General features: G+C 47.8%; 1 protein-coding gene across 3 annotated transcripts in view; it reads left to right on the forward strand.

The window, feature by feature from the left end:
- Positions 1-27,624, forward strand: part of TDRD3 (tudor domain containing 3) — a 139,347-nt gene that overhangs the window by 66,865 nt on the left and 44,858 nt on the right. For all 3 annotated transcript variants that reach the window (XM_077344125.1, XM_077344126.1, XM_077344127.1), the window contains exons 5-9: positions 1,964-2,105; positions 8,717-8,788; positions 9,858-10,007; positions 10,786-10,923; positions 23,447-23,603. In XM_077344125.1, coding sequence (XP_077200240.1) covers positions 1,964-2,105; positions 8,717-8,788; positions 9,858-10,007; positions 10,786-10,923; positions 23,447-23,603 — 659 coding nt within the window. The remainder of the gene's footprint in view (positions 1-1,963; positions 2,106-8,716; positions 8,789-9,857; positions 10,008-10,785; positions 10,924-23,446; positions 23,604-27,624) is intronic.

Consider the following 27,624-nt stretch of genomic DNA (forward strand, 5'->3'; position numbering starts at 1 on the left):
GACATTCCCCCCCCTGCATTTCATCTTCTTGAAATGTTTTTGCAGGAATACATGAAAAAAACACCTTATAGAATCACAGAATCATAGAGTTGGAAGGGGCCATACAGGCCATCTAGTCCAACCCCCTGCTCAACGCAGGATCAGCCCAAAACATCCTAAAGCATCCAAGAAAAGTGTGTATCCAACCTCTGCTTAAAGACTGCCAGTGAGGGGGAGCTCACCACCTCCTTAGGCAGCCTATTCCACTGCTGAACTATTCGGACTGTGAAAATTTTTTTCCTGATATCTAGCCTATATCGTTGTAGTTTAAACCCATTACTGCGTGTCCTCTCCTCTGCAGCCAACGGAAACAGCATCCTGCCCTCCTCCAAGTGACAACCTTTCAAATACTTAAAGAGGGCTATCATGTCCCCTCTCAACCTCCTTTTCTCCAGGCTGAACATTCCCAAGTCCCTCAACCTATCTTCACAGGGCTTGGTCCCTTGGCCCCAGATCATCCTCATCCTTCCCATCATGTAGCACCTCTGGGTTCCTTTTCACAGAAAATGCAGGAATGTTTTAGTAGAATTTTATAGTATTCTAATTAAATAGAGAGTTTTGGGGTATGTCCTAACTATATCTTGAGCTGCTTTTCAGTTAACTGTGTAATGTTTTTACAATGCATTTTTAATGGTCTGACATTCCATACTGAAAACCCACCTGGTGGGTTGAGAGAGTTCTTCATGTGAAGTCAGTCTGGGCCCCATTAATGAGATTCTGCAGAGAGGCTGCAAGAAAAGGAATTGCCACTAGCTAATAACTAATCTAACTAATAAGCTCATAAGAGAATAGATGAACATAAAACCAATCTCTAGAACAAAAAAACAAGTTGGACTCAAAGTCAGAAATAGGATAGTGCTGCTATCATTCATCATGGAAATGTTTCCATTGGTTTTGCCTTCAGAGGAAGATCTTCTAGTGTTGGAAACTTGGACTCCTAGTGCAACAGTGGGCATTGCATGCGTGACCCACTGGCGTTCATGACCCTGGAGTTCAGGGCCCCTTCACAGTCCCTCCTCCCCAGGGCCACTGTGGTCCTGACCAGAACCGCTGCTAAAAGGAGTTCCCTGTGGGAACTCAACGGCTACAAAATTGTGATGCCTCCCCAGGATTGGACCATTTGACTTCTCTGAATCATGATGATTTGGGGGAATATCTGGAAACTGGAAACTGTTTTGTATGGAATTGATGGTTTCAGTTTGATAGATGAGAATAATGGCTAGTGTCTGCTGACATAAGTGAAGCTTCATCCACACTGCATGCTTACAACGACGTTCTGTGTCTACAGATGTTTGGCATGGAATAATGGATGCCCTTGATTAAAAGTGCACAGCAAAACATGTTTTCAAGGTCTGTGACAAGCAGCATAGAAATGGATTTTTGCACTTCTGCTTCCCTAAAGCCTTGGTGGACCACGTGTCACTTAATGCCTGTTGTCTGTGCTTTGAAATTCAGATAGATCCCGTTGTGTTATTCCAATGAGTTCTTTATGGTGATCTCTAGCACAGCTTGTTACAGCTGCAAAAAGTTATTCAGTCTGCAGTGGGTAATAAATGAGAGCCAGTTTGGTATAGTGGTTAGGAGTGCGGACTTTTAATCTGGCATGCCAGGTTCGATTCTGCGCTCCCCCACATGCAGCCAGCTGGGTAACCTTGGGCTCTCCATGGCACTGATAAAACTGTTCTGACCGGGCAGTGATATCAGGGCCCCAACCCTCCTCCTCCTCCTCCTCCTCCTCCTCCTCCTCCTCCACCTCCTTCTTCTTCTTCTTCTTCTTCTTCTCCTTATCTCCTCCTCCTCCTCCTCCTCCTCTCCCCCCCCCGAGTGCATGCAAGATAAAGCAGCATAAGTGGAACAAGACAGTTTGTTATTTTGCCCTATTGATCTGACCACAAACTAACAGACTCCCCATTTCTGCTTTCAGTATGAACACTCCTCCCGGGACAAAAATTAAACTGTTGGGAGTCGTGGAAGTGAAAAACGGCTTCCTCCTCTTGGATGACAGCAACACGGTGATCCTTGGAGGTGAAGTGGAACATCTTATAGAAAAATGGGAGTTGCAAAGGGTGAGGTAACCTGCTCTCCACCTCCCCCCCCCCCCCCACGCCTTTAGCTGAATGTGAATTAAGTTGCCAGTTGCTTGTTGGGTGGCTTAAGATGATGATGGCAGCACTGCGATTAGGCTGAGTCAGCACAATTAGCTGTGCTGTATTGTAATGACTCGCAGTAAGTTCCAGTAAATGCTCTCCTGTGGGATAGGTAGTATATATGAACCCTGAGAAAACCTCCTTTTCCTGCCCATGGATATAAACTGTCACTTCTGAAACTGTAATTTCCTCTGGGGCTTGTGCAATAGGCGGCTTAAGTTCACTGGAAACCCTTTCTTCTTCTTCCCACGGAGCTTCAGGGAAGAATTGGGAAGAGAATTCATTCTGTACTGGTTAACTGTAGGATACTGGACATGAACAGTGTTAGCGGTGCATGAAGAGCCATAAAAATGGCAGGTGACAGCTTGTTTAACTCCTTCCTGATCCCTTAGATAGGAATGAACTCCAGGCTTTAGGTCAGGCTTTCTCAGCCAGGGTTTTCTGAAACCCCGGAGTTTCTTGATGGCCATGGAAGGGTTACGGAAGTTAAATTTATTATTATTATTATTATTATTATTATTATTATTATTATTATTATTATTATTATTATTATTATTATTATTATTATTATTATTATTATTATTATTTCAATTTATTTCCCGCCACTCCCAAATGGGTTGTTGTTGTTGTTGTTGTTAAGTGGAAAGTCGAGTCCGACCCATCGCGACCCCACAGACAATGATCCAGGCCTTCCTGTCTTCTACCATTCCCCGGAGTCCATTCAAGTTCGCACCGATTGCTTCAGTGACTCCATCCAGCCACCTCATTCTCTGTCGTCCCCTTCTTCTTTTGCCCTCAATCGCTCATAGCATTAGGTTCTTCTCCAGGGAGTCCTCCCTTCTCATGAGGTGGCCAAAGTATTTGAGTTTCATCTTCAGGATCTGGCCTTCTAAGGAGCAGTCAGGGCTGATCTCCTCTAGGACTGACCGGTTTGTTCGCCTTGCAGTCCAAGGGACTCGCAAGAGTCTTCTCCAGCACCAGAGTTCAAAAGCCTCAATTCTTTGACGCTCAGCCTTCCTTATGGTCCAACTTTCACAGCCATACATTGCAACTGGGAAGACCATAGCCTTGACTAAACGTACTTTTGTTGGCAGGGTGATGTCTCTGCTTTTTAGGATGCTGTCTAGATTTGCCATAGCTTTCCTCCCCAGGAGCAAGCGTCTTTTAATTTCTTTGCTGCAGTCCCCATCCGCAGTGATCTTGGAGCCCAGGAACATAAAATCTGTCACTACATTTCTTCCTCATCTATTTGCCAGGAACTGAGAGGGCCGGATGCCATGATCTTTGTTTTCTTGATGTTGAGTTTCAAGCCAACTTTTGCACTCTCCTTCTTCACCCGCATTAACAGGCTCTTTAGTTCCGCTTCACTTTCTGCCATTAGAGTGGTATCATCTGCATATCTGAGGTTGTTGATATTTCTCCCTGCAGTCTTGATCCCAATTTGTGACTCATCTAACCCTGCCTTTCTCATGATGTGCTCCGCATACAAGATAAATAGGCAAGGCAACAGTATACAGCCTTGCTGAACTCCTTTCTCAATTTTGAACCAATCAGTGATTCCATGCCCGGTTCTCACTGTTGCTTCTTTACCTGCATATAGGTTTCTCAAGATACAAATAGGATGCTCTGGTATTCCCATTTCTTTAAGAACTAGCCACAATTTGTTGTGCTCCACACAATCAAAGGCTTTAGCATAGTCCATGAAGCAGAAGTAGATGTTCTTTTGGAACTCCCTAGCTTTCTCCATGATCCAGCGTATTTTGGCAATTTGATCTCTAGTTCCTCTGCCTCTTCGAAATCCTGCTTGTACTTCTGGAAGTTCACGGTCCACATATTGCTGGAGCCTAGCTTGTAGGCTTTTGAGCATAACTTTTCTAGCATGAGAAATGAGTGCAATGGTGCGGTAGTTTGAACATTCTTTGGCATTGCCCTTCTTTGGGATTGGAATGTAAACTAACCTGTGGCCATTGTTGAGTTTTCCAAATTTGCTGGAATATTGAGTGTAGCACTTTTACTGCATCGTCTTTTAAGATTTTGAATAGTTCAACTGGAAATCTATTCTGGAGGTGACCGTTGCATGGATCACAGTGGCCAGGTGTTCGGGGGACAGGTAGGGCGCTAGTAGTTGGTCTTGACTAATATGGAAAAACACCTGGCCGGCAACTTTCTTGACCTATAAAAATACATATACGAGCCTCCTGGAGGGGCGGTATATAAATATAATAAATGTATGTATGTGTATGTGTATATGTAAAAATTATTAAACATTTATCAGGTGATATGACTACATATGGTCATGTCAAACAGCCCCAATGGCCAATGATGGCCCCGGGAGGGGCTGGGAAAGGTAGGGGCCCCGGGCGTGTGTGTATGCAGCTATGCTTCCCAACTGTATTTTGTATGATCGCGTCACTTCTGGAGTTTCATGAAGCATGAAGGAAGTTTCTGAACAGTAAAAAAGTTTTAAAAGGCTGCTTTAGGTAGACATCTTGGTATGGAGTGACAGGTCCCGTATGTAGAGACGAGGCTGAAAAGTTGTTTAAGGAAGTGATTTTGGGGTTGTTTGTGAGGGGATGTTGTAGAACATAAGAGACAAAAGTGGTCGAGAGAATTTGTTACTTTATGGAAGTAATCAGCCATGAATACATAGACTTACACAACACTGTATTGAGGGTTAATATATTATAGTAACCAAGACTGAATTCTCATATCAAAGATTTCAACTTTTTGGGGGGTAAGGACATTTTTATGTTTCCTCACCAGATTCCTGCTGGAGGCAACCAGTAGGACCAGATTCACTTAGGTTAGCCCAGCCTTGCTCAACCTTTTTACTGTGGAGGAGCCCCTGAAATTTTTTTCCAGACTTTAAGGACCCCCAGAAGTGATGTCAGCTGGTCCACCCCCCCCCCCCGGTCACACCTTGAGAAGTGACACCACTGTCCACATCTTTAGTCCTTCTTTTGCTCCCTCCCTCCTGCCTTTACTTCAACTATGGGGATCCACCTCATGTAGGAGCTGTGAAGACATCCTGTACCACGCCAGGGTCATGTTGTGGTGACCCCCAACCATAAAATTATGCAAGTATTCTTTCACAGAAATTAAACCAAAACTGAACAATGTTTTGAAGATCCATTGTTCACGATTGTATATAAAAAATCTTCCCCGGGGTTTCTCACTCTTTTCTGCTGCTCCAGACGGATGAACGCTCTATCTCGATCTACCCCGCAAGGCTGTTGTGTGGATGGCACACCCCCGGCCAAGCTGCTTGCCCTGCTGCAACCCCTATGAAAAGGTTGTTCAACCCCCAAAGGGGTCCCAACCCCCAGGTTGAGAATCAGTGCTATAAGGGGATAGATACATACCATTTTTTACAGATTTTCTCTGAAAAGCCGAACTTATTGTCAAGTTAAAACCTTTAGAGAAAATATTGACCCATTTCTGCTCATCTCAGATTTCTTCAAACAATTTTGTAATAGTATGGTATAAACCGTACTTGTAGAAAATTTGTGTGAAATTATTGTTGTTTCAAATTCATTGAGAGGTCTTGGCAAAAGTTATTTCTTTTTATTTAAGGAACCTAAGTACTTTGTAATTTGAAAATATCTAAAAGGTGTAAACTGTCATTTATTTTCTTCTGTTTGATCTGTGTATGTAATTAGATGTCTTCCTTTTATCTAAGAACTATATTTATCTTGATCTCTTAACTTATATGTGAGCCAAGATTAATTACCAGTGTTTCTATTGTCATAACTGCTGTTAATAATGCAATTTAAAAATTTGTTTGGGAATAATTTATGTCTAATCGGATCCCAGATTTGAAGAATATTATTTATAATAATAATAATATTATATTAGTTATAGTATTTTTCCTGTATTTCTTTTCAATCCATAGCCCTTTATCTAGTGCAGCCTTGCTCAACTTTTTTTTACTATTGAGAAACTCCTGAACATTCTTCAGGCTTTGAGAAACACCAGAAATGGCACAATGAGGCAGAATATGGTCAGGAAGCATAGCAGTGTACATTCCTACCCAGGACCACTTCCCTTCCCAACCCCTTCAGGCCCATCCTTGGCCATTTCAGGAAGGGGGGGGGTCATATCACCCAATAAACGATTTACAAATTATAAAATTACTAGTCAGAAAGCCCGCTGCAGCTGTCAATGCAGTGGGTGCTAGCGCGGTAGTGGGTGGTTTTGGGGGGGGAGGCGGCGTGCGGGAGGAGAGGCCGGCTCCATGAGGTGCGGACCACCCCAGCGCACAGAAGGCAAGGCTCTCGAGGTTTGGCCCTGGCAGGCCAGGAAGCCCGTCTGCCTCTCCCCCCGCCAAGTGCAGAAGGGAAGCTTCTCAAGGCTTGGCTCCGGCATGCCAGGCAGCCCCCTCGCGTCCCCCACCCCGCCGAGCACAGAAGTCATACGAGTGTGCTGGAGGCAAGCCTTGAGACTCAGCTTGGTGTCTACTGGTTAGGAGTGCGGACTTCTAATCTGGTAAGCCAGGTTTGATTCTCCACACTTCCCTCACATGCAACCAGCTGGGTGACCTTGGGCTCCCCACAGCACTGATAAAGCTGATCTGACCGAGCAGGAATATCAGGGCTCATTCAGCCTCCCCTCCCTCGCAGGGTGCCTGTTGTGGAGAGAGGAAAGGGAAGATGAATGTAAGCCGCTTTGAGCCTCCTTCGGGTAGTGAAAAGCAGCATCTAAGAACCATTTCTTCTTCTTCTTCTTCAGTAATCTCAGGGCTCTCTCAGCCTCCCTTCCCTCCCTCACAGGGTGCGTGTTGTTGTAAGAGGAAAGAGAAGGGGACTGTAAGCCGTTCTGAGACTCCTTCGGGTAGAGAAAAGTGGCATATAAGCAAAAGCTCTTCTTCCCTGTGGCGGCAGGCAGGCCCATCAGCCACCCCCCCCCCCCAGACCAAGGCCTCTGATGCTGACCTCCATCCCCAGCGAGGTCCAGCAGCCAGATGGCAGCCACAGGCTTCGCTGGGTTTGTGGCGGAAACGCCTGAGGGTGGCTGGCCAGTCAGAATATTATTGGACAACATTGTGCATCCTTAAGTCTTCTCATTTCTGGGGTTCCCCCCCCCCATCAGTTCTGTCCCCACATAGCTTTGATGTATTCTCCTAATTTCTGCATGTATTCCGTGCCTTCAGTTTCCATTTCTGTTCATTTGTTTTTCCCTTAGTTTTTTTCCCCTGGCTATTTTGAGGCCACTTTGATGTTCTGGAAGCTGATTTCGAGTTGACTTTTTCCTAGTATAGAAAGTTTCTTTTGGTTTTTTTCTATCCTGCTCACTCCCACCTGTCTCCAGCCCCTTTTCAATGATTGGACTGTTGCCATCATTAAACCACTCCCCCCCCGATACTGATTTCAGTTTTTATTTTTAAAAGCTCTAAAATATCAATATAACATTGCAATATTGTAATGACTAGCAGAAAAAACCCTTGTATAAAAAATACAACGGGCTCTACTACCCCCCCCCCTTCACTCACCCAGGTCAGCTCCATCAAGACCTCGCAAGGCTGTAGCAGAGCAGCTTAAGGCTGGGAAGGGGAAGCCCCGGCAGAGCAGAAGTTGGCCCTCCCTCCCCGGAGAAAAGGGCTGCTTTGGGAGCAGGAACTGTGACGTACCCCACAGAGGTCCAGGGATGCCAGGCTCCGGGGGGGTCCCCCAGAAGGACAGCTCTTTATCAGACTGCAGAGATCAGTTCCTCTGGAGGAAAGGGCAACTTGTGTGTGGGGGGGGGGGGACTGCAACCTGTGCCCCACAGAGGTCCAGGGATGCCAGGCTCCGGGGGGGTCCCCCAGAAGGACAGCTCTTTATCAGACTGCAGAGATCAGTTCCTCTGGAGGAAAGGGCAACGGGGGGGGGGGGAGAGACTGCCACCTGTGCCCCAGAGAGGTCCAGGGATGCCAGGCTCCGGGGGGAAACTGACCCCACAATTGTAAAAATGCACAGAGAGAATAGACATATGCAAAAACTTTAGCCCGCACCAATTCCGCTGCTTCTTGATTGACTCCTAAGAAAATTAGGAGTAACTCCACTGTTCAGAAAGGTCTTTGCTGAACTCGACTAAAAGTGTACTTTTAAAGTCATAGAAGTCTGCTTTTTTTTTCCTATTGTAGACAAAAACCTGCCTGTCTGAGGGAACATGATGCCGTTTCTCTTCCCTTCCTTCTGGAGCTCAGTCATTTTGCATCTCTGCACTTTTCAGCTAGTCCAGCCTTTCCTTGGTGTGGAATTTTGGCTTGCTTTGGGTATATGTAATAGGAATGCAATAGACAGCAGAGCGGTGCCTATCCATGTCGAAGGTGCCCTATTCCTCTGAAAGAAGGAAAGAGAACAAACTAGGAGAAGCGTGCTCAGCTCTCACAGGCTGCCCATCACTGTCGGTTGGTCTGTACGTTGGTAGATGAAGACAGTGATGGCAAAAAGATGTCTCACTCCTGATCTCCTGCTGTGGGATTTAGGCAACTTCCTTTTGATCCCCCACCTTCCAGCACCAACTAATGAATGCATGGCTTCATTTGACAGAGCTTGTCAAAACACAATCGAAGCAACATCGGAACAGAAGGTGGACCACCTCCTTTCGTGCCTTTTGGACAGGTATAATATGTTTGTTTGTTTGTTTGTTTGTTTGTTTGTTTGTTTTGGGGGGGATAAAGTACTCTTTTTAAACCTTGTTAGTTGTTCATGAGATTTGGAATGTGCCCTAGGATGTGAACTTCAGTTCAGAGTTTCAGTGAGCTATAGATATGCTGCAATTAAATGCAACTGGGTATTTAAAACATGTTTTATGCTGTCTTTCCGCCCAAACGGGGTCTCCAAGTCATCAGTGTAAGAACATCAAAAATACATTTGAACAGTTAAAAGTACATTTAAAATAATTCAATAAAAACACATAAACAACATCATTTCTTTAATATTCTACTCAAAATGCTTCTTCAGGCAGTGGCAACTATGCAATTTGACCCTTAATCCTAGCAGGCATAGATATTTCAGTACCCCTGTCTTGCCAATTTGCATTCAAGTGAAGGTTTTCCAGCCTCCCAGCAGCTCGTTTGTGTGGGGAACCCCGCTTGAGGCTTGGATCCTATGGGAAAGCTCACAGAAGGGGGCATTTCTGGGGAGTCAGCCTTCTTTATGTTCCCATCTGTCATGTTAGAATCTGGAACATAAGAGAATCCATGTTGGATCGGTCCAACACTCTGTGTCACATAGCGGCCAAAACTCAGATGCCATCAGGAGGTCCTGATTGCAGTGGGTGTTTGTGCCTCAGGAGGCTGTCCTGGGATCCCCAGGCCTTTCCCAGCCTGTGGGCCCCTTGGGAACTCTGACACAGGGTGGTGAGCACGATAACAAAAAGGCTGCTGCAGGAGGCAAAGCCAGCCCTGAAATGTCCGGGAGCGAGTCTATGCCCGACTCTGATAGGCACACTTCAGCATGTCAGGCAAAAGTTCTCTTTAACAGGTTGCCTTGTAAAATTGTTAAAAATATTTTTACACATGTTTTTTTTTGGGGGGGGGCAATTTAGAAATAAATTTATGTGACATACACAAGCCATGGCTTAATGCAGGCACCCAGTTATGCTGCTTGTCAACTGGAAGCAAATGCACAACATGCAGAGGAAATGTGTGCTGGCCTTGCCAATTTTGGTTGCTTTTCCTATTGCCAGAGATGCGCATCTCAACAGCAAGTGGACAGTCGGGAGCTGGACCGGAGAAAAACCTTGCAGGCGGCAAGTGTGGCTAAGCCTGTCGGAGACAACGATGAGTTCGAAAAACAGCGGACAGCGGCTATCGCGGAGGTGGCCAAAAGCAAAGAGGTGAGAGCCAAGGCTGCAGCTCCAGCAGTTCCCTCTCTGTTTGCATAAAACAGAATCGGAGTAGTTTGCACTCTTGTGGCAGAGACTCAATTTCTGTTTTCTTGTGTTCACTGTAGCTGGTTAGCATATGGAGTCAGCACTCAGCTTCCTGCCTAGGATCTTGCACGGATGGACTCAGAGGAGGGGAAAGGCGATTTAGCAGCTGCTGATGATGGAAGAACTCATTCCAAGACTCTAGAGAGCTGCTGCCAGTCAGAGTAGACAATACTGAGCTTGATGGACCAGTGGTCTGATTCAGAACAAGGCAGCGAAATGTGTTCAAGTGTGTTCAAATGTGTTAAAACTTTAGGATGGTTAAGGCTGATCCTGCATTGAGCCGGGGGTTGGACTAGATGGCCTGTATGGCCCCTTCCAACTCTATGATTCTATGATTCTATGGTTATTTAGGGAGGACTTTGGCTCACTTAGAGAGCATCTGCTTGGCATGCAGAAGGTCCCAGGTTCAATCCTCAACATCTCTACTTAAAAGGACCAGGTTGCAGGTGATGCGTAAGACCTCTTCCTAAGACCGTGGACAGCTGCTGCCCGTCTGAGTAGACAGTGCGGACCTTAATGGACCAGTATACGGCTCCCGGTGTTCGCATGGAACCATTTTGAGCAGGAACAGGAAAGGACAGAATTTACTCTTGGAATCAACCTTGTCAAAACGAGTACTGGACATGGTCATGAGTTGTTCAGCTTAACAGAAATCTGTTATTGTTTTTTTCCTTGTCCGCAGACGAAGACATTTGGCGGCGGTGGAGGCAGTTCTAGAAGCAATCTCAGCGTGAGCACCGGAGGGAACCGGACCAGGGAAGTCTTCCAAAAAGAGAGGACGAGATCAGAAGGGAAGAACGAAGGTGTCTATCGAGAACTGGTAAGGCTCAGGATTTAAATATCAGTGTTAGGAATATGAGGGGCTGGCAACCTTTTGGGAACTTATGGGCATATTTGGAATTCTGATGTGGCGTTGGTGGTGGGCGCAGCCACAAAATGGCTGCCGCAGCTTAACTTCAGTAACAAAGTGCAGATCCTTGAGCTGTGGTGGGAGCGGCTGCCAAAGCAACATTTTAAAAGTCTAGACCTCATCAAATCTCGAGTATTTAATCAGGAATCTTCTTGGGCAAAAGCCCTACCTGGCCCACTAAAAACACTTTCTGGATGTCAGAAGAGGTGTAGTGGGTACTTTGACAACCAGGCGCACCACATTGAGGATCCACGATGTATCTGCGCCAGAGGCAGCCAAACTGTGGCTCTCCAAATGTCAATCTTTAACCGCTCCTGTGGTTAAATAAAGCCCTAAGGGCTATTGGGGAGGAGTTAGGGCGGGCATTGTCTGTGATAAAAACTCGGAGGGGCGAATCAGGAGCCGCAAAGCGGCTCCTGAATCGCCCCTCCCAAGTGCCACTCAAGGGCCAAGCGGCCAATGGGGAGGCGTGCAAAGCACCTTCCCATTGGCCCCTCACCAGGACAGAGCAAAATTCCATTCACCCAGCCCAGTCTGGCTGCCAGTCTGCTCCTCACCACCGCAGGGAGAGGAGGTCAGTAGGGCTGCCAAGGGGGATGAGAACAGAGGCTGCGCCAGCCCTTTTCACCCCAAGGCTGTCCTAACTGTCATGTCCAACTGCAAATTGCCTCAGAACCCTGACAGAGCTGGCAGGAGGTCCCCCCTTCTCCCTTCTGCGAAGCAGCCTCTGACAGGCCCTGACTGAGGGGAGGGAGGCATTTTCCTTCAGAGAGCAACGCAGGGGAGCCTGAAGACCTTCCTTTTGAGGGGGGGGGACTTTCCTCTTCTGCCAAACAGTTGCCTGACAGGGAGGCCACAGAAAAGTCCCTTCTCACTTAAAATACTGCTCTGCCCAGAGGTTAGACACAGTCAAGCCATGTGTCTTTCTTCTTTGCAACTCTCTGCAGATTTGAGGCCACTGCACAGCATTATTCTGCAGAAGAAACTGGTTCTTTTGTCTCCTGTTTCATCTGCACTTCAACCCTGTGCAGTAGGCCTCAAGTCTTTCAATTCAACAACAACCTGTGTGGTAGGCCTTAAATGTTTCTTCTCTACCACAACCCTGTCCAAAGTAGCCCTTTCTGCCTGGGGAGCTGATCTTTATACTCTGCAGGTGAGCTGTAATTCCAGGAACTCTCCAGGCCCCACCTGGAGGTTGGCTACCCATGGGATGGAAATATTCCTAGAGGTTTGGAGGTGGGACTTCAAAATCATACAATGCCTCTGAGTCCAGCCTTCAAAGGAGCCATTTTTGCCTGCAGTTGGTAGGGAGGGGTACAGGGGTGTCCGTCCTGGCCTATGGATTATGGCCAGCTCTTACCAGCAACTGCTTGTATTCTGGGGCGCAGACAGGCAGACCAGCATCAGTCCTGTGAGTCTGGAAAGTGCAGGAAGATCTAAATAAATATTTACAGCCTGAAACTGTAAATAGAGAACAAGTAAATGTCTGGAGACACATGGTAACTGAAATGACTTATTGGCCTGGCAAATAAAAAAACAGTATAAAAAAACCTTACTAAGGTCAAGACTGCTGTGCACAGAGAGTCTTCCTCTTAGGGTTGCCAGCTTCCCTGTGACGCTCGCTACCCCACATCCCTCATGGGGAGTCTGCTATGGGGAGAGAAAGGGAAGACCATTGGAAAATGCTTTGAGACAACTGAGGCCTGCTAGGTCACTGCAGCCCATACCCAGTTCTCTCAGATCTCTCACAACCCCACATACCTCACAGGTTGACTATTGTGGAGAGACGAATGGAAAAGGTGTTTGTAAACTGCTTTGGGACGCCTTTGGGTAGTAAGCAATAGGGTACAAAAATCCGTTCTTCTAAGGAGCAACCATGAAAGAAGCATGTGGGCACATAACATTTTACCAACAGTGAAAACATGGAAGACAGAAGGAACAGGGTGGACACCTGTGTACTGTGACTACCCCAAGTGTATTAGGGCAGAAGGGCATTTCGGTGAATGTGGCCTAATTCACACAAGAAGGGAAATGACGCAGAACTGGGAGGAATTGGTTGCCATGTAATCTTCCCCTAAGAAGAGTCTCCAGTCTGATTTTCCCTTCACATATCTGAGGACATGGCTCTGGAAAGCTCATCTGTAACCACTATGCCACAATTCCCAAAGGTCAGTCTTCTCCCACACTCAACGAATATTCCACACCACAGGTTCTTGACACCCATCTCTCCACACCCATGCCCTCATTTGCCACCATGCCACCACAACCTTCCACACAACACACACATTCAACCCCATGCCCTTACAGACTGGACAACTCCTCCTCTTCCCATTGCCAAGCTCTAGCGCCCATTGTATTCTTGGAGACAACGGGCTTTGCCCCTAGTGAACTGTAATTCTCATGAACCCTCGGCATCACGTGCAGGTGCTCATGGGTTGTATGGACATCTGGAGAGCCACAGTTTGGCCAAGCCTGATCTATGCCAAAAGATGCTCTTATCTTTGGACTTTTCAACAATCTCTCATGCTGGAGATGTGTACTACGCAGAGTGATAGCACCTATCAGCTTCTTTCTCCCGTTTTCAACTGTGAGTTAGTATAGGCTTTCTCAGCCAGGATTTCGTGAAACCCTGGGGTTTCTTGATGGCTCTGGAAGTGTTTTCTGAATTGGTGGGAGTTACTTTTTATATGGTTTTTAAATGTGTTAAATATTTATCAGGTGATACGACCATAATATAGAATCACAGAATCATAGAGTTGGAAGGGGCCAGACAGGCCATCTAGTCCAACCCCCTGCTCAACGCAGGATCAGCCCAAAGCATCCAAAATATGGTCATGTTGACCCCCCAAATGGCCAAGGATGGGCCTTAAGCGGGTGGGAAGGGGAGGAGCCCCAGGTGGATCCCAACCATATTCTGCAACATCATCCCACTTCTGGGATTTCTCGAAGCCTGAAGAATGTTTTAGGGGTTTCTCAACAGTAAAAAAGTTGAGAAAGGCTGAGTTAGTCATTCACAAGCTATGTGCACACATGCAGTGGGAAAACATGCTGACCATGCTTCAGTAGGTACAAATAAACTCACCTCTGAAATATTTGTGTATGAACTGTGCAGCAATGACCTTTGGCAGAGCATTTAACATCTTTGAGACAAGGGAGGGAGGAACTATGAGTCTCGCGATCAGAAAGAATTGGGAGTCAGAACTGGGTGGATTGCACATAGTTCGAAAAGTAGACATTTTAACAGGCAAATATGCTGATGTGTAAATGCAGGTGTCCTCGTGCCTCCCACAGTACTTTGACCCTTCGTAATTTCATCTTGCTTTTAGTGTTCAGGAGTTAATTTGGTCATGTTCAGCCTGCTGGAAAGCAGTGAGCTAAATTCCTCTCTTTTCCCTGCCATCCCAAATTGAAGGTTTTCAACACTTGTAACCACTGCAGGATTTCCTAATGGATATTATCATCAATTCAAAAGAAATTGAATTTCGTTTGAAGTTCCTGACAGAGCGGTTTCTCAGTGGAACAGGCTTCCTCGGGAGGTGCTGGGTTCTCCATCTTTGGAGATTTTTAAACAGAGGCTGGAGAGCCATCTGACGGAGAGGCTGATTCTGGGAAGACTCAAGGGGGTGGCAGGTGACAGTGGGTGAGCGAGAGGGTTGTGAGTGTCCTGCACAGTGCAAGGGGTTGGACTAGATGACCCAGGAGGCCCCTTCCAACTGTATGATTCTATGTAACCAGTGCCAGGAGGCAACATCGGGAGAAGGACAGGCCTCTAAGCCCTGTTGTTGAACCTCCAACCAGAGGAACTGGTTGGCCACTGAAAGGCTGGACGAGAGAGCACTGGTCTGATCCAGCAGGGCTCTTCTGTCCTTATCCTCCCCATCCTGGATAGGCCAGGCAAGCCCAATCCCATGAGCTCTCAGAATCCAAGGAAGGTTGGCCCTGGCTAGCATTTGGAAGGGGCAACCTTCAAGGACTACCTGGGTTGTGATGTGGGGGGGGGGGGCAATGGCAGACCACCTTTGAACATCTCTTGCCTGGCAACCCATAAGTCTTGGATCTCCTGGCTGTACTACACACATGCCACATCATAATGAATAAATAATAATGCCCTTATCCCCTTGCCAGCACAAATTGTGCTGCTTGCTTTTCTGATCTGGGCCCTCCAGTGGGGGACACATATCTATGTCTGCCTTGGCATTGCTTGTTTCTCCTGCTCATGATTTTGTACTATGGAAGGGAAGCATAATGTATTGAGTTGGATGTGCCACGTGCTGCCCACCCCCCTACACCCCAGTACTGGTTGTTTGCATTAGCTGTAAAAAGGACATGGATAGATTATAGCTAGGTTTGGGAAAGCCTTATCATCTTAGAAACCAAGACGATTTCTGGAGTCTAAGCTTTTGAGAGTCAATGGTCCCATGACAGAAGCAATAAAAAAATCTCCTATTTAAAGGAACGGGTTCATAACTCTCATACCTATGGAACCGCCTCTCCTGATACAATCTCCTTGGCTTCCTTTGCTCATTCTCTAGGGGCCTCCTGCAAGTGCCAGGCCCCAGGACAGGACCCAGCCATCAGCAGGGAAGGGCCTCTTCAGTTGTGCCCCCCACCCCTTTTTAGTTTCCACAGGGCATGCAAAGCCAACTGGTTTAGGCTGGCCTTTGCAAGGTAACCACATGTTTGGACTGGTTTTTATCAGTGATATGATAGCCACTAATTTTAATAGTTTTATATTTTAATGTTGGTATTTTATATTTGTTTTGTATGTTGTTTCTCCTTCAGTGGGGCAGAAGTCATGCAGCTGGTTAGGTCATGCCTCTGTTTGCTCAGGTAGGGCAAATTGAAATGCAAATTAAATTGCTGAGCCCACCGCTCAGAGCTCCACTCTTCGGCTACACCGAAGAATTTTCAACTAGAAGGAGATTTAAAAGGGATTTTTCCCAGGGCAACACAGTTGCCTGTTCTCTACCTGATTTCCTTACTGGCAAGAAACTTTCACGCTCCAATGGAGTCAGGCACAGCTAGAAACCCAGCAGTGAAGGGGCAGCCAGCTTCCAGCTGCTAAGCAGCGGGAATAAAAACTCGGTGGAGAAGCTCCAGAGGAACGGATTGGAGCTCCAGTCCCTCAATCCACCACCAAGCTCGCGGCTCCTGTGCCTGAGAAGAGATCCAGCCCTCATTGACCATTTACGCACTGGAGGTTTCATGCTGGGCTGCAGGCTGGAGATTTAGTTGTGGCAGGTGGCCCCACCTCTTCCTGCACCCACACGAGGGAGCATTTGGCCTGGTGTGCCTCATCCGCCCCGATTTGTGCTCCTGCACGGGAGCTGGGGCAGTGAAGTTCCCAGTGCATAAACGGTCATTCTAAGGCAACCCAGAAGACCAAGAGAACGGAAAAGAAGACCGGCCACAGCAAGAAGGGTCAAGCTGCACTGTGAGACGATGGCTCCCCCTCCACTGCAGTAGCAGAGCAGCCAGCCAAGCAACAAAAGGGCACAGATGAGCCCCTCCCCATTGGTGGCATAGAGCGCTCCCCAGCTGCTCTCAGGGCAACAACGCCTGGGAAAGACACGAACCAGAGCACTGCGGGAGCCTTCAGAGGCCAGTGTGCACCAGCGCTTGGCAGCGATCCCGGCCCTCGTCCACCTCCATCGGCCAGCTCCCAAATACGTGACTGGCTGGCCCCAGAGTTCTGGGGCCGCGTGGAGAACCCCCGGACCGGACATGGCTGGGCTGGTGGGGACAAGATGGCAGTGCCCATGTGGCTGTACAACATGGCGGCCAATTGTCGTGAGGGCCCCGGCAGGGGCCCTGAGCCTGAAGACCCTGAGGGATAGGATACCTGGTGGCCTACACACCCCACATTTAGACTTACAGGCTATACGAGCCAATACCCTGCCACCTCCAGTTACCACCAGCACGTGGGACCCTGGGAGGACATGGACGGCTAGGAAGAAGAGTTCTTCCTTGAGTTCCTCCAATGGAAGAGGCTCAGGGCCCTGAAGGCCAGACCTCCCTACCCTACTAGGGAATATCTGGAGGCACATGAGCCCCTGGACACTTCTGCTACCTGCAATGGGGTTTTCAGGATGGAGAAAATGTGCTCAAGTACTCCGTTGACAGAAAGAATGAAAGTGCTCTGAAGAAGGCTTATGAATATTTCTCACTGGCCATACCTGCGTCCGCCGCGCTTTCCAACTTTTTTAGAGCCATCGTGATCTGGGCAGATGATCTCCACCAAAGCGCAGATCTGTATTCCCCTTCCGTGAAGCAAGCCGTTGCAAACGTCAAACGGGCAGCTGAGTTCACGGCCGACTCATCCCCAGAAGCCGTTCAATTCAGTGCCAGGGCTCAGGCAGCTGGCAGCACGATCTGAAGAAATATCTGGCTGAAACACTGGAAAGTGGATTCAGCCTAAAAGCACACTCTCCACCATGAAGTTCTCTGGCCACATGCTCTTTACTGAATCCAACTTGGAAAAGGTCTTGGTAGAGAGCAAGGAAAAGAAGAGAGCCAGGCCATCCTCTTCCAGCTCTGCCAGGGACAGAGACAACAGGTTCCAGAATCAGAATCACAGAATCCTAGAGTGGGAAGGGGCCATACAGGCCATCTAGTCCAACCCCCTCCTCCACGCAGGATCAGCCCAAAGCATCCTAATGCATCCAAGAAAAGTGTGTATCCAACCTTTGCTTGAAGACTGCCAGTGAGGGGGAGCTCACCACCTCCTTAGGCAGCCTATTCCACTGCTGAACTGATTCCGTCGGTGGCAGCCCTTTCGCACCTTCTGCAGTTCCAGCCGCGGAAGGGACACTAGAGATGTCAGACTACTCCAGTCTTCTAAATACAGACAACGCTTCTCTCCCAGACAAAGACATTCCTTCTGGCAAGACAAAGGGCCACAGGCCAGAATACCATACATCTGACTACGCCATGGGCGGCCGGCTCCATTTTTTCAGGGAAGCTTGGAACTGGTCCCCTTCGGACTACTGGGTCCTCTCTGTGGTCTCCAAGTGTTACCGAATATAACTTACCTCCTGACCACTCAGGACTTTCGCATCTTCCCCAATTCCCAAATCTCACCGCAGGCACCTGAGGGCCGAGGCCATTCGCCACATAATACACATCAGGGTGGTAAAGAAAGTCCCTCTAGAACAGTGATTCACTGGCATGTGCTTTAGGATGCTTTGGGCTGATCCTGCTTTGAGCAGGGGGTTGGACTTGATGGCCTGTATGGCCCCTTCCAACTCTATGATTCTACTCAGTGCTTTTCATTGTCCCCTAAAAAACCCAGAGACTGGTGAGCCATCTTAAACCTAAAGGGCCTCAAGATGTGGGTGAAGAAGCGACACTTTTGGATGGAGTCCCTGCGCCACGTACTACAAATACTACAGATTGCAGACTTGTTGACTTCCCTTGACCTCTAGAAAGCATACCTCCATGTGCGTATAAACAAGGACTCTCGGCAATTCCTTTGCTTTGCATACAAAGCACGCCATTTTCAATACACAGCAATACTCTTCAGTTCCCTGCATTTTCACCAAGGCCCTGGTGGCCCTGGTAGCTTGTCTCAGACTCCCTGGAATCCATGTCTACCCATATTTACACGAACTGCTTCTCCAGGCCAACAACAAACCAACAGCACCCTAGGGCACCCAGCACACGGTTTCTGTTCTCGAAGAGCATGGTTTTCTGCTAAACAGAGATAAAAGTTAGTTGACTCCCTCACTGGACATGACCCACCTCCCGAGCCAGAATTTGTACACAGTTGGGCCAGGTTTTTCTCCCAAGTGACAGACAGCAGAAGATCACCACTCTGGTGCGACATCTAAACCATTAGCATGATGATTTTGACGATGGACATGGTTTCCTTGGCACGTTTCCACATGTGTCCATTTCAGTGGCTGCTTCTTCCATACCCACATGACATCACTCACAAGGTGACACAAACTGATCCGCATTCCAGCACACATAGCCAAGGCTATATTTTGGTGGACGCACCTCTTGCATCTGGGCAGGGACATCCCATTCACACAGCCTATCCAGATCGTTGTCACAACCTACGCCAGCCTGCACAGCTGGGGAACCCACTGAGGAGCCACCAAGACATCAGTTATGTGAGGAGCAAACGCAAAGTAAAGGAGGCAATAGGCCCATTGTTGGGTGCAGATGGACAAACTCTAATGGAGGATGCAGAGAAAGCAGAAAGGCTCAGCGCCTATTTTACATCAGTTTTTTCCCACGAGTTAAAGGGTTTAGGCACATCTAGAGTTGGCAGTAGACAAGAGATAGCGTCTGGGTGGCAGGTTGACATGGACAGAGAGGTTGTCGAGAGGCATTTGGATGAGTTCAAATCCCCTGGTCCGGATGAAATGCACCCGAGAGTGCTTAAAGATCTTTCCAGAAACTTGCACAACCCTTGTCCATCATTTTTGGGACCTCTTTAAGGACTGGAGATGTCCTGGAGGACTGGAAGAGACCAAACGTGATTCCGATCTTCAAAAAAGGGAGGAAGGATGACCTCATTGCCCGTCACTGGCCCAGATGCCCATGCTTTTCCAAACTGATCCAGATGTCAGAAACACAGCTGTGGCACCTGCCCTCCCGCGCCGATCTCCTACTCCAGGGGCCCATATGACACCCATACCCTGACCGGCTGCAACTGACGGCCTGGAAATTGAACAGGGCGCTCTACAACGGCTAGCATTCCCTCCTACGGCTAGCATTCCCTCCTATGGCTAGCATTCCCTCCTATGGCTAGCATTCCTTCCTAGGGCAACAGACATCATGCTACAGGCTAGAAGGCCATTGACGAGGCGCATCTACAACCGCACCTGGAAGACATTTCATTTTTGGGCCATCAAGTTGCACGTCGACCCCCACCTGGATCTTACCTGTTGTCCTCAGGGCACTCACAAAGCAACCCTTTGAACCCATAAGATGGACAGAGCTAAAATTTCTAACGTGGAAGGTTGTCTTTCTCGTCGCTATTATTTCGGCAAGGTGGGTCTCAGTGGCCCTATACAGTAGAAAGGAGTTACATACCTTCACAAAGGAAGTGGTTATCCAGAGCACAGACACCAGCTTCATTCCCAAGATCAATTCTCGTTTTCACATAGACCAGCCGGTAGTACTGCCTTCCTCCTGCCGCAGACCACGTCGCCTGGGCAAATGGGTCTGGCACAGATTGGACGTCCGCAGAGCTCTCTGGACCTATCTACGAAGAACAGCTCCCTTCTTGTGTTTGGACGCCCTGTTCATCTCCCATGGGTGCCAAAACATCGACAAGAAGGCTTCATCTGCGACAGTGGCCTTCTCAGTCAGACAGTACATTGTCAGGGCCTACGAAACCCAAGGGAAAGTTGCCCCAGCAAGATTACTGCACATTCTACAAGAGCGGCAGCCCCACCTGTGGCCTTTTCCAACAGGGCCCCTGCAGCTGAAATCTGTAGAGCCGCGACATGGTAATTATTCTCTACTTTTCACGTTGATAAGATTGCCTCAGACGAGGCTTCCTGGGTACTACAACACGTGGCCCAAACTAGCCAGGCTCTTCCGACCCCAGAGTGAGCTTTGGTGCAGCTAACCATTTGGATGACTTTGGCCCCACTGAAGGAGAATGAAACAGTGGCCCTCACCTGAGGGTTTCTTCTCTTCAGTGGGGTGAAATCCGCTTCACACCCAAGTGGGGTAAGACGGCAGGTCTCAGGTGAAGACGTAGGAATGGATATGAGACCATGCATTTCGCAGCAGGGCTTGACCATGACTGGAGAAGGCACTCAATAGTCACTCAGGGAGGCCCAGCAGTTTAATTTGCCTTTCAATTTGCCTGGCCTCAGCGAGCAGAGGGGTGACCGAACCCCCTGGATGACTTCACCCCACTGAAGAGAAGAAACGCTCAGGTGAGGGCCACTGTTTCATTTTACCTTACTGGTTTCAATGTTGCAAGTCACCGCAAGGCCCTTTGGGTGAGTGGTGATTAAATAAATCTAATGAGTAACAATAAGTTCGGGGAGTACTACTGCATCCTGGCCTACCAGGGGGATATCTGGGGGTCTCTAGCACATAGTGCTTTTAACCAGTGTTGGCTGCTGGCCAGCTGTGGCTGTCCCTTTGGATATAGTGTCCCATGCTCTGATGACATGTGCTAGCTTAGATGTTTCAGGACTTACTCAGAATTGCCTTACCTTGATTAATTCAGGGCTTGGTTACTTGCCTACCTTTTAAAAGTCCATTTATCCTGACTGGCATAGTCTAGGTCAGCCCCTGTGAGCTAAGCAGGGCTAGTGTTTCAGTGGGAGACCTCCACAGAATATCTCGGTTGCTAGGCAGAGAGGCAGTGGCAGACCACCTTGGAATGGCTCTTGTCTTAAAAACCCAACAGGGTTGCCTTAAACCAGCTGTGATGACAGAAACAACAACAAAACATCTGGGCAGCTAGAACTAACACGGGAGGTGCCTGGCTTGGCTCACCTTTGCTCTACCTGGCATACCTTGCCTGCCTCAGAATTAGGCTTTCCGTAAGGCAGGCTCAGCTCTGGTATCCAGAAGTTTGAGCTACAGTCGGATCTTATTGGAAAGTCATATCTGATGCTGTATAACAAGCACTCTAAAGTTGTGCCTGAAGCAAAACTCTCTCTCTCTCTCTCTCTCTTGCTCAAAATACCTAAAATAGCTGCACGCTCTGTTTCCACGTTGGCCGTGCTGGCTTGTGCATTGGTGCATGTCATGTTGGATGTGTTGTGCAGGCGGAGTAGGCTGGCTCCCTTGTTTCCAACAAGAATGCCATTTCAGGTTCTCTGCTTTGCTGCTTTCACATCTAGTTTGAGCCTGGTGGGTTGCGTTCCAGTCTTAGGCTGGAGGGATCTACAGGCGATGCTTGCTTCGGCTCCTGAGCCTCCTACATTAGCGATCCCCAACCTGTGGGCCGCAGACCACATGTGGTCCGTCGACTAATTGGAGGTAGGCCACGAAGGACGCCTTCTCCCCTCCCCCCCCCCGGGCCCTTTACTTCATCCCCCCCCCCCCCCCCGGCCCTTTACAACACACTTTGGGTGTCACTCCCAGATGGGACTATCTCGTTGCAGAGAAACAAGCTCAGGGTTCCCATTGATTTGTCATGAGTTAAAATTTCCATGAAAATAAAATGTTCCTTATGTTCATCATTGTGGCGTGTCTGTATCTTATTTTGAAGGGATGTTTAAACATTACCATAGCGATCAGAGAGCGTTAGGGCAGTGGTTGAGAGTAGAGGAGTAAACTACCCCCCCCACCAGGCCTCAGTAAAATTGTCAAGCGTTGAGTGGTCCCCGGTGATAAAAAGGTTGGGGACCACTGTCCTAGATGACTAAGAACACGGTGTGCGTAACCCAGATGATTCTCCAGTAAGAACTTGCAGCTGCACCCTGTTCAGGGAGGTCAGTTTTAACATTCCTAAAACATTGATTTAGGTTATAATCCTGTCCTGTATTTGAAATGCCATTCCTTGGACAGGAGTACAGATGTGATAACTTTTCTTAGGTTCTTAATGTTTGCAAAAATATTGTGCTGTGTTCTTCTCATTAAAAATTCTGTATGGAGTTCCACAGTCAAGAGGAGAAGATAAATTTTAGCATGGAATGATGAGATCTGCCCTAACCAAGGTATTCTTATCAGATCTCAGAGACGCAAAGCACTTTGGAGCAGTCTTTTTTCTTAGTCTCTTCTGCCACACAGGGTTATAGAGGATGGGCAGAACCTGGACTCTGCTGGGAGTTTCTTGACGTGTGTGACACAGAAATGGGAGCAGTGATACAGCTCATACGGAAGCCTTTGGGAATTTGTCTCTTCCTTTTCCCTCATTTGCTCCCCCTACCATCCCCGGATCATTCCTAGATGGAGACCAGGCACTGCTTTGGCCACTCCACTACCGTAAATCTCCCCAGGTAAATCTCCCAGGGAATCTTTCAGATTAAATAACCAGGCACTACAATGCGTTTAAACCTTTAGGTGTTTGTTCATTTAGATCATGATGTCCTGCTTTCTTTCTCACCGGTAGTGTTGTCAACTTCCACATGGCACCTGGACGTCTCCTACTTTTGCCATTGATCTCCAGACTACAGAGATCAATTCCCCTGGATCAGAAACTCCTTCCGCCCTCCTTAGTTAGGCAGGATGGTTACAAGCCCAAAGCCACCTGCTGTCTTCCTTGGGGACAGCTGGGGGGAGAGAGGGAAACACTGAAAGATGCCTTAAATCTTTTGCCTTGGGTTACCTCTCTTTGCATGTTTCAGTCATGCCTATGAAGCTGTTACTTTAATGAGAATGACTCATAGTTCCACAAGAGACTCTTCCTTACGGTGGTGAACGAAATCTATTAAAGCGTTAATATGGTCCACTTTTTAAAGCCAACCCTTTCCATAGTGCCCTCTGGTTGACTCCTCTTTGTGTCTTGCAGGTGGATGAGAAGGCTCTCAAGCACATCACAGAAATGGGCTTCAGTAAGGAAGCAGCAAGGCAGGCACTCATGGATAACAGCAACAATCTTGAAGCTTCATTGAACTTCCTCCTGAACAGCAGCAAACAGATGAATGTGCAAGGGCCACCAATTCGAGGTACAGCCAGTCATTTAAGCTTATTGTTTAAAAGAAGCGGTTGCACCTGGAACCAGCGTCTCTCAAAATCTACAGCTGTTTTGCCTGTCTGTGAATGGATGTCTGTGGTCCTCTCTGTGTACAGAAAAATCGTTTGGATTTGTATGCCAGCATGTTTGGGAAGCCTCTTGAATGCTGCTAAAGATGTAAAATTTTCAGAAAGATTGAAGCCGGGAGGGGAGCGATGGAAATTTGGGGAAGTGAATCTGCCTCCATCCACCAAGATAGTTTCAGAAGGCGGCTATGTTGGTCTTCGGCAGAAGAGATAGATTTAATTCAGCAGCACCTTGAAGCCAAAAGAAGACCAGTCAAACCAACAATGACAAAGAAGAAAAGGAATTGACAACAACTGTCCAATTCAGAAAATCCCACACTAGTCTCAGGGTTGAAAAGTCTTTGTTTATATGGTTCAGCTATTGGGGCTTTGTCAGGATGAGGTCCGGTGCCTTTCCTCTTGGTTTCAATGACTTTTCCTCATTGACAAAACTCCTGAAATTGTAAAATTATAATACATATATATGGTATCCGGCCCTCTCAATTCATGGCAAATAGATGGGGAAGAAATAGAGATAGTGACAGATTTTATTTTCCTGGGCTCCAAGATCACTGCAGATGGGGACTGCAGCAAAGAAATTAAAAGACGCTTGCTCCTGGGGAGGAAAGCTATGGCAAATCTAGACAGCATCCTAAAAAGCAGAGACATCACCCTGCCAACAAAAGTGCATCTAGTCAAGGCTATGGTATTCCCATTTGCAATGTATGGCTGCGAAAGTTGGACCATAAGGAAGGTCGAACGTCAAAGAATTGAGGCTTTTGAACTCTGGTGCTGGAGAAGACTCTTGCGAGTCCCTTGGACTGCAAGGCGAACAAACCGGTCAGTCCTAGAGGAGATCAGCCCTGCCTGCTCCTTAGAAGGCCAGATCCTGAAGATGAAACTCAAATGCTTTGGCCACCTCATGAGAAGGAAGGACTCCCTGGAGAAGAGCCTAATGCTGGGAGCGATCGAGGGCAAAAGAAGAAGGGGACGACAGAGAATGAGGTGGCTGGATGGAGTCACTGAAGCAGTCGGTGTGAACTTAAATGGACTCCGGGGAATGGTAGAGGACAGGAAGGCCTGGAGGATCATTGTCCATGGGGTCGCGATGGGTCGGACACGACTTCACACATAACAACAATATATATATATATATAAACACAAACAATAGAATCTATAGGACAAGCACATAAATCCATTACTATGTATTCTTGTAATAAAGAATAACACATACCTTCAGGTATCTAAATGGCAAATAGTTCAGCTTTACCTGGGAGACTATTATGTTTTTTCTTAGAATGAGTCCTGAGGGACAAGTAGAATAGAAACCCATTTAAAACAATTGCCATCCACTATGTTCAAGGGGGTGGCAGGTGACAGTGGGTGAGCGATAGGGCTGTGAGTGCCCTGCATAGTGCAGGGGGTTGGACTAGATGACCCAGGAGGGCCCTTCCAATTCTGTGAGTCTAGTGATTACGCTGACTCAGCAATTTTCACAAGTACTTTAAACAGCAAGTGCATAGGCTTAAAGGGAAAATACTATCGGTGTTATAACAAACATGATATATCCCGTGATGAGTTAAGCCCTCCCCCCCACCTTAGAGGCCAACAAGATTTTTGGATTATCATAGACTATCACAGAATCGTAGAGTGGGAACAGGCCATCCAGGCCATCTAGTCCCACCCCCTGGTCAATGCAGGATCAGCCTAAAACAGCCAGGAGAAGGATCTGCCCAGCCACTGTTTGAAGACCACCAGTGAGGGGGATCTCCCTACCTCCTGAGGCAGCCAATTACCCTGCTGAACTAGACTCCTAGAATCCTAGAGTGGGAAGGGGCCATGCAGGCCATCCAGTCCCACCCCCTGCTCAGTGCAGGATCAGCCCCAAGCATCCAGGAGAAGGATCTGCCCAGCCACTGTTTGAAGACCACCAGTGAGGGGGATCTCCCTACCTCCTGAGGCAGCCCATCCCACTGCTGAACTAGACTCCTAGAATCCTAGAGTGGGAAGGGGCCAGGCAGACCATCTAGTCCCCCGATCAAGGCAGGATCAGTCTGGAGCATCCAGGATAAGTATTTGTCCAGCTGCTGCTTAAAGACTGCCAGTGAGGGGGGAGCTCAACACCTCCTAAGGCAGCCCATTCCACAGCTGCACTCCTCTCGACTGAAAAATTTTCTTCTGCTATCTAGCCAGTCTCATTCTCCACATAGTTTAAGCCCATTACTGCGGGTCCTATCATCTTCTGGCCAACTGCAGCTCTTTGGATAAGCTGTTCTGAGTCAAAGCCTTGTATCTGAGGAAGGGAGTTATGTCTCTTGAAAGCCCACCATGTCCTGATGGCCTCAAATGTGGCTGTTCCTCTATCCAGGCTATGCTTTGTGGGTTTTGAGACTGGCAGCTTGCCAAATGGTTGACACCAGGGGTAGTCAAACTGCGGCCCTCCAGATGTTCATGGACTACAATTCCCATGAGCCCCCTGCCAGCAAACGCTGGCAGGGGGCTCCTGGGAATTGTAGTCCATGAACATCTGGAGGGCCGCGGTTTGACTACCCCTGGTTGACACAATCAAAGCCCAGGTCTTTTCAAGCAAACTGCAGAATCTGAACGCTCGGTCAAACCATGCTGACAGCTTTGCTTAGCGTGGGGCAGGTGGGCTTTGGATGCAACATGGACCCTTGCATTTATTTGAGAGTGTGTACGCTGCCTGTCCGGAGACTTGCTCAAGGAAGCTCACAAAGGGAAAACAGTACCATAAAACTATAACAGTACTGGTGTAGTTTTAGGCCAGTACTTCTCTACCTTTTTGAGCCTACAGGGACTATTGGAACTCTAACACAGTGAGGGAGGCACAGCTATACAATAGCTGCTGCAGGAGGCAGAGCCAGCCACAAAATGGCTGCCCAAAGAGGTGGAGTCAGCCATAAAAATTAGATAATGTGTGACTCTGACATATTTTAAAAATATTTTCTTGTTTACATACAGCCGTGCACTGCAGATCCTTGTGCTGTGGTGGTGATTGCTATTGAAATAAAATGTTTAAAATATGCACCACCAATCCAAAATTCTGCTAAGCAAAATTCCCACCCATTTTCCAAGACCCTCAAAGGACACCAAAATGGTGCTTGCAGGCACCCTGTCATTCCGGGGCATTGTGTTGGGGACCCCTACTCTTAATCCAGGACTGGCCAAACTGTGGCTCTACAGTTAGCCATGGACTATGATTCCCATAAGCCCCCGCCATCATGCTTGTAGGGACTCATGGGAGTTTTAGTCCATGGACATCTGGAGAGCAGCAGTTTGGCCAGCCCTGCCTCAGTCTAAGGCCGTTCTGAATTCATCTTCTTCAACCTTCTTCTCAGTGCAAGAAATCCAGAGTTCAGAGTATTGTCCAGAAATTGCTACCTAGCCTCGAATTGAGTATGCCCAGTGGGGAGAAGAGCCTTCTCATCCTGCTGCTATTTGGCTGTGTTGGACAGCTGTTACCCTTTGATAGATTCTTCTAATGGTCATTCAAAATGGACCCTCCTCTAATTTAAGTCTTCTAGGCCAGCGTTAGAATCATAGAGTTGGAAGGGGGCATACAGGCCATCTAGTCCAACCCCCTGCTCAACGCAGGATCAGCCCTAAGCATTCTAAAGCATCCAAGAAAAGTGTGTATCCAACCTTTGCTTGAAGACTTCCAGTGAGGGGGAGCTCATCACCTCCTTAGGCAGCCTATTCCACTGCTGAACTACTCTGACCGTGAAATTTTTTTCCCTGATATCTAGCCTATATTGTTGTACTTGAAGTTTAAACCCATTACTGCGCGTCCTTTCCTCTGCAGCCAACGGAAACAGCATCCTGCCCTCTTCCAAATGACAACATTTCAAATACTTAAAGAGGGCTATCATGTCCCCTCTCAACCTCCTTTTCTCCAGGCTGAACATTCCCCAGTCCCTCAACCTATCT

This window comes from Paroedura picta, chromosome 6 (assembly GCF_049243985.1).
Source record: "Paroedura picta isolate Pp20150507F chromosome 6, Ppicta_v3.0, whole genome shotgun sequence".
NCBI lineage: Eukaryota > Metazoa > Chordata > Lepidosauria > Squamata > Gekkonidae > Paroedura > Paroedura picta.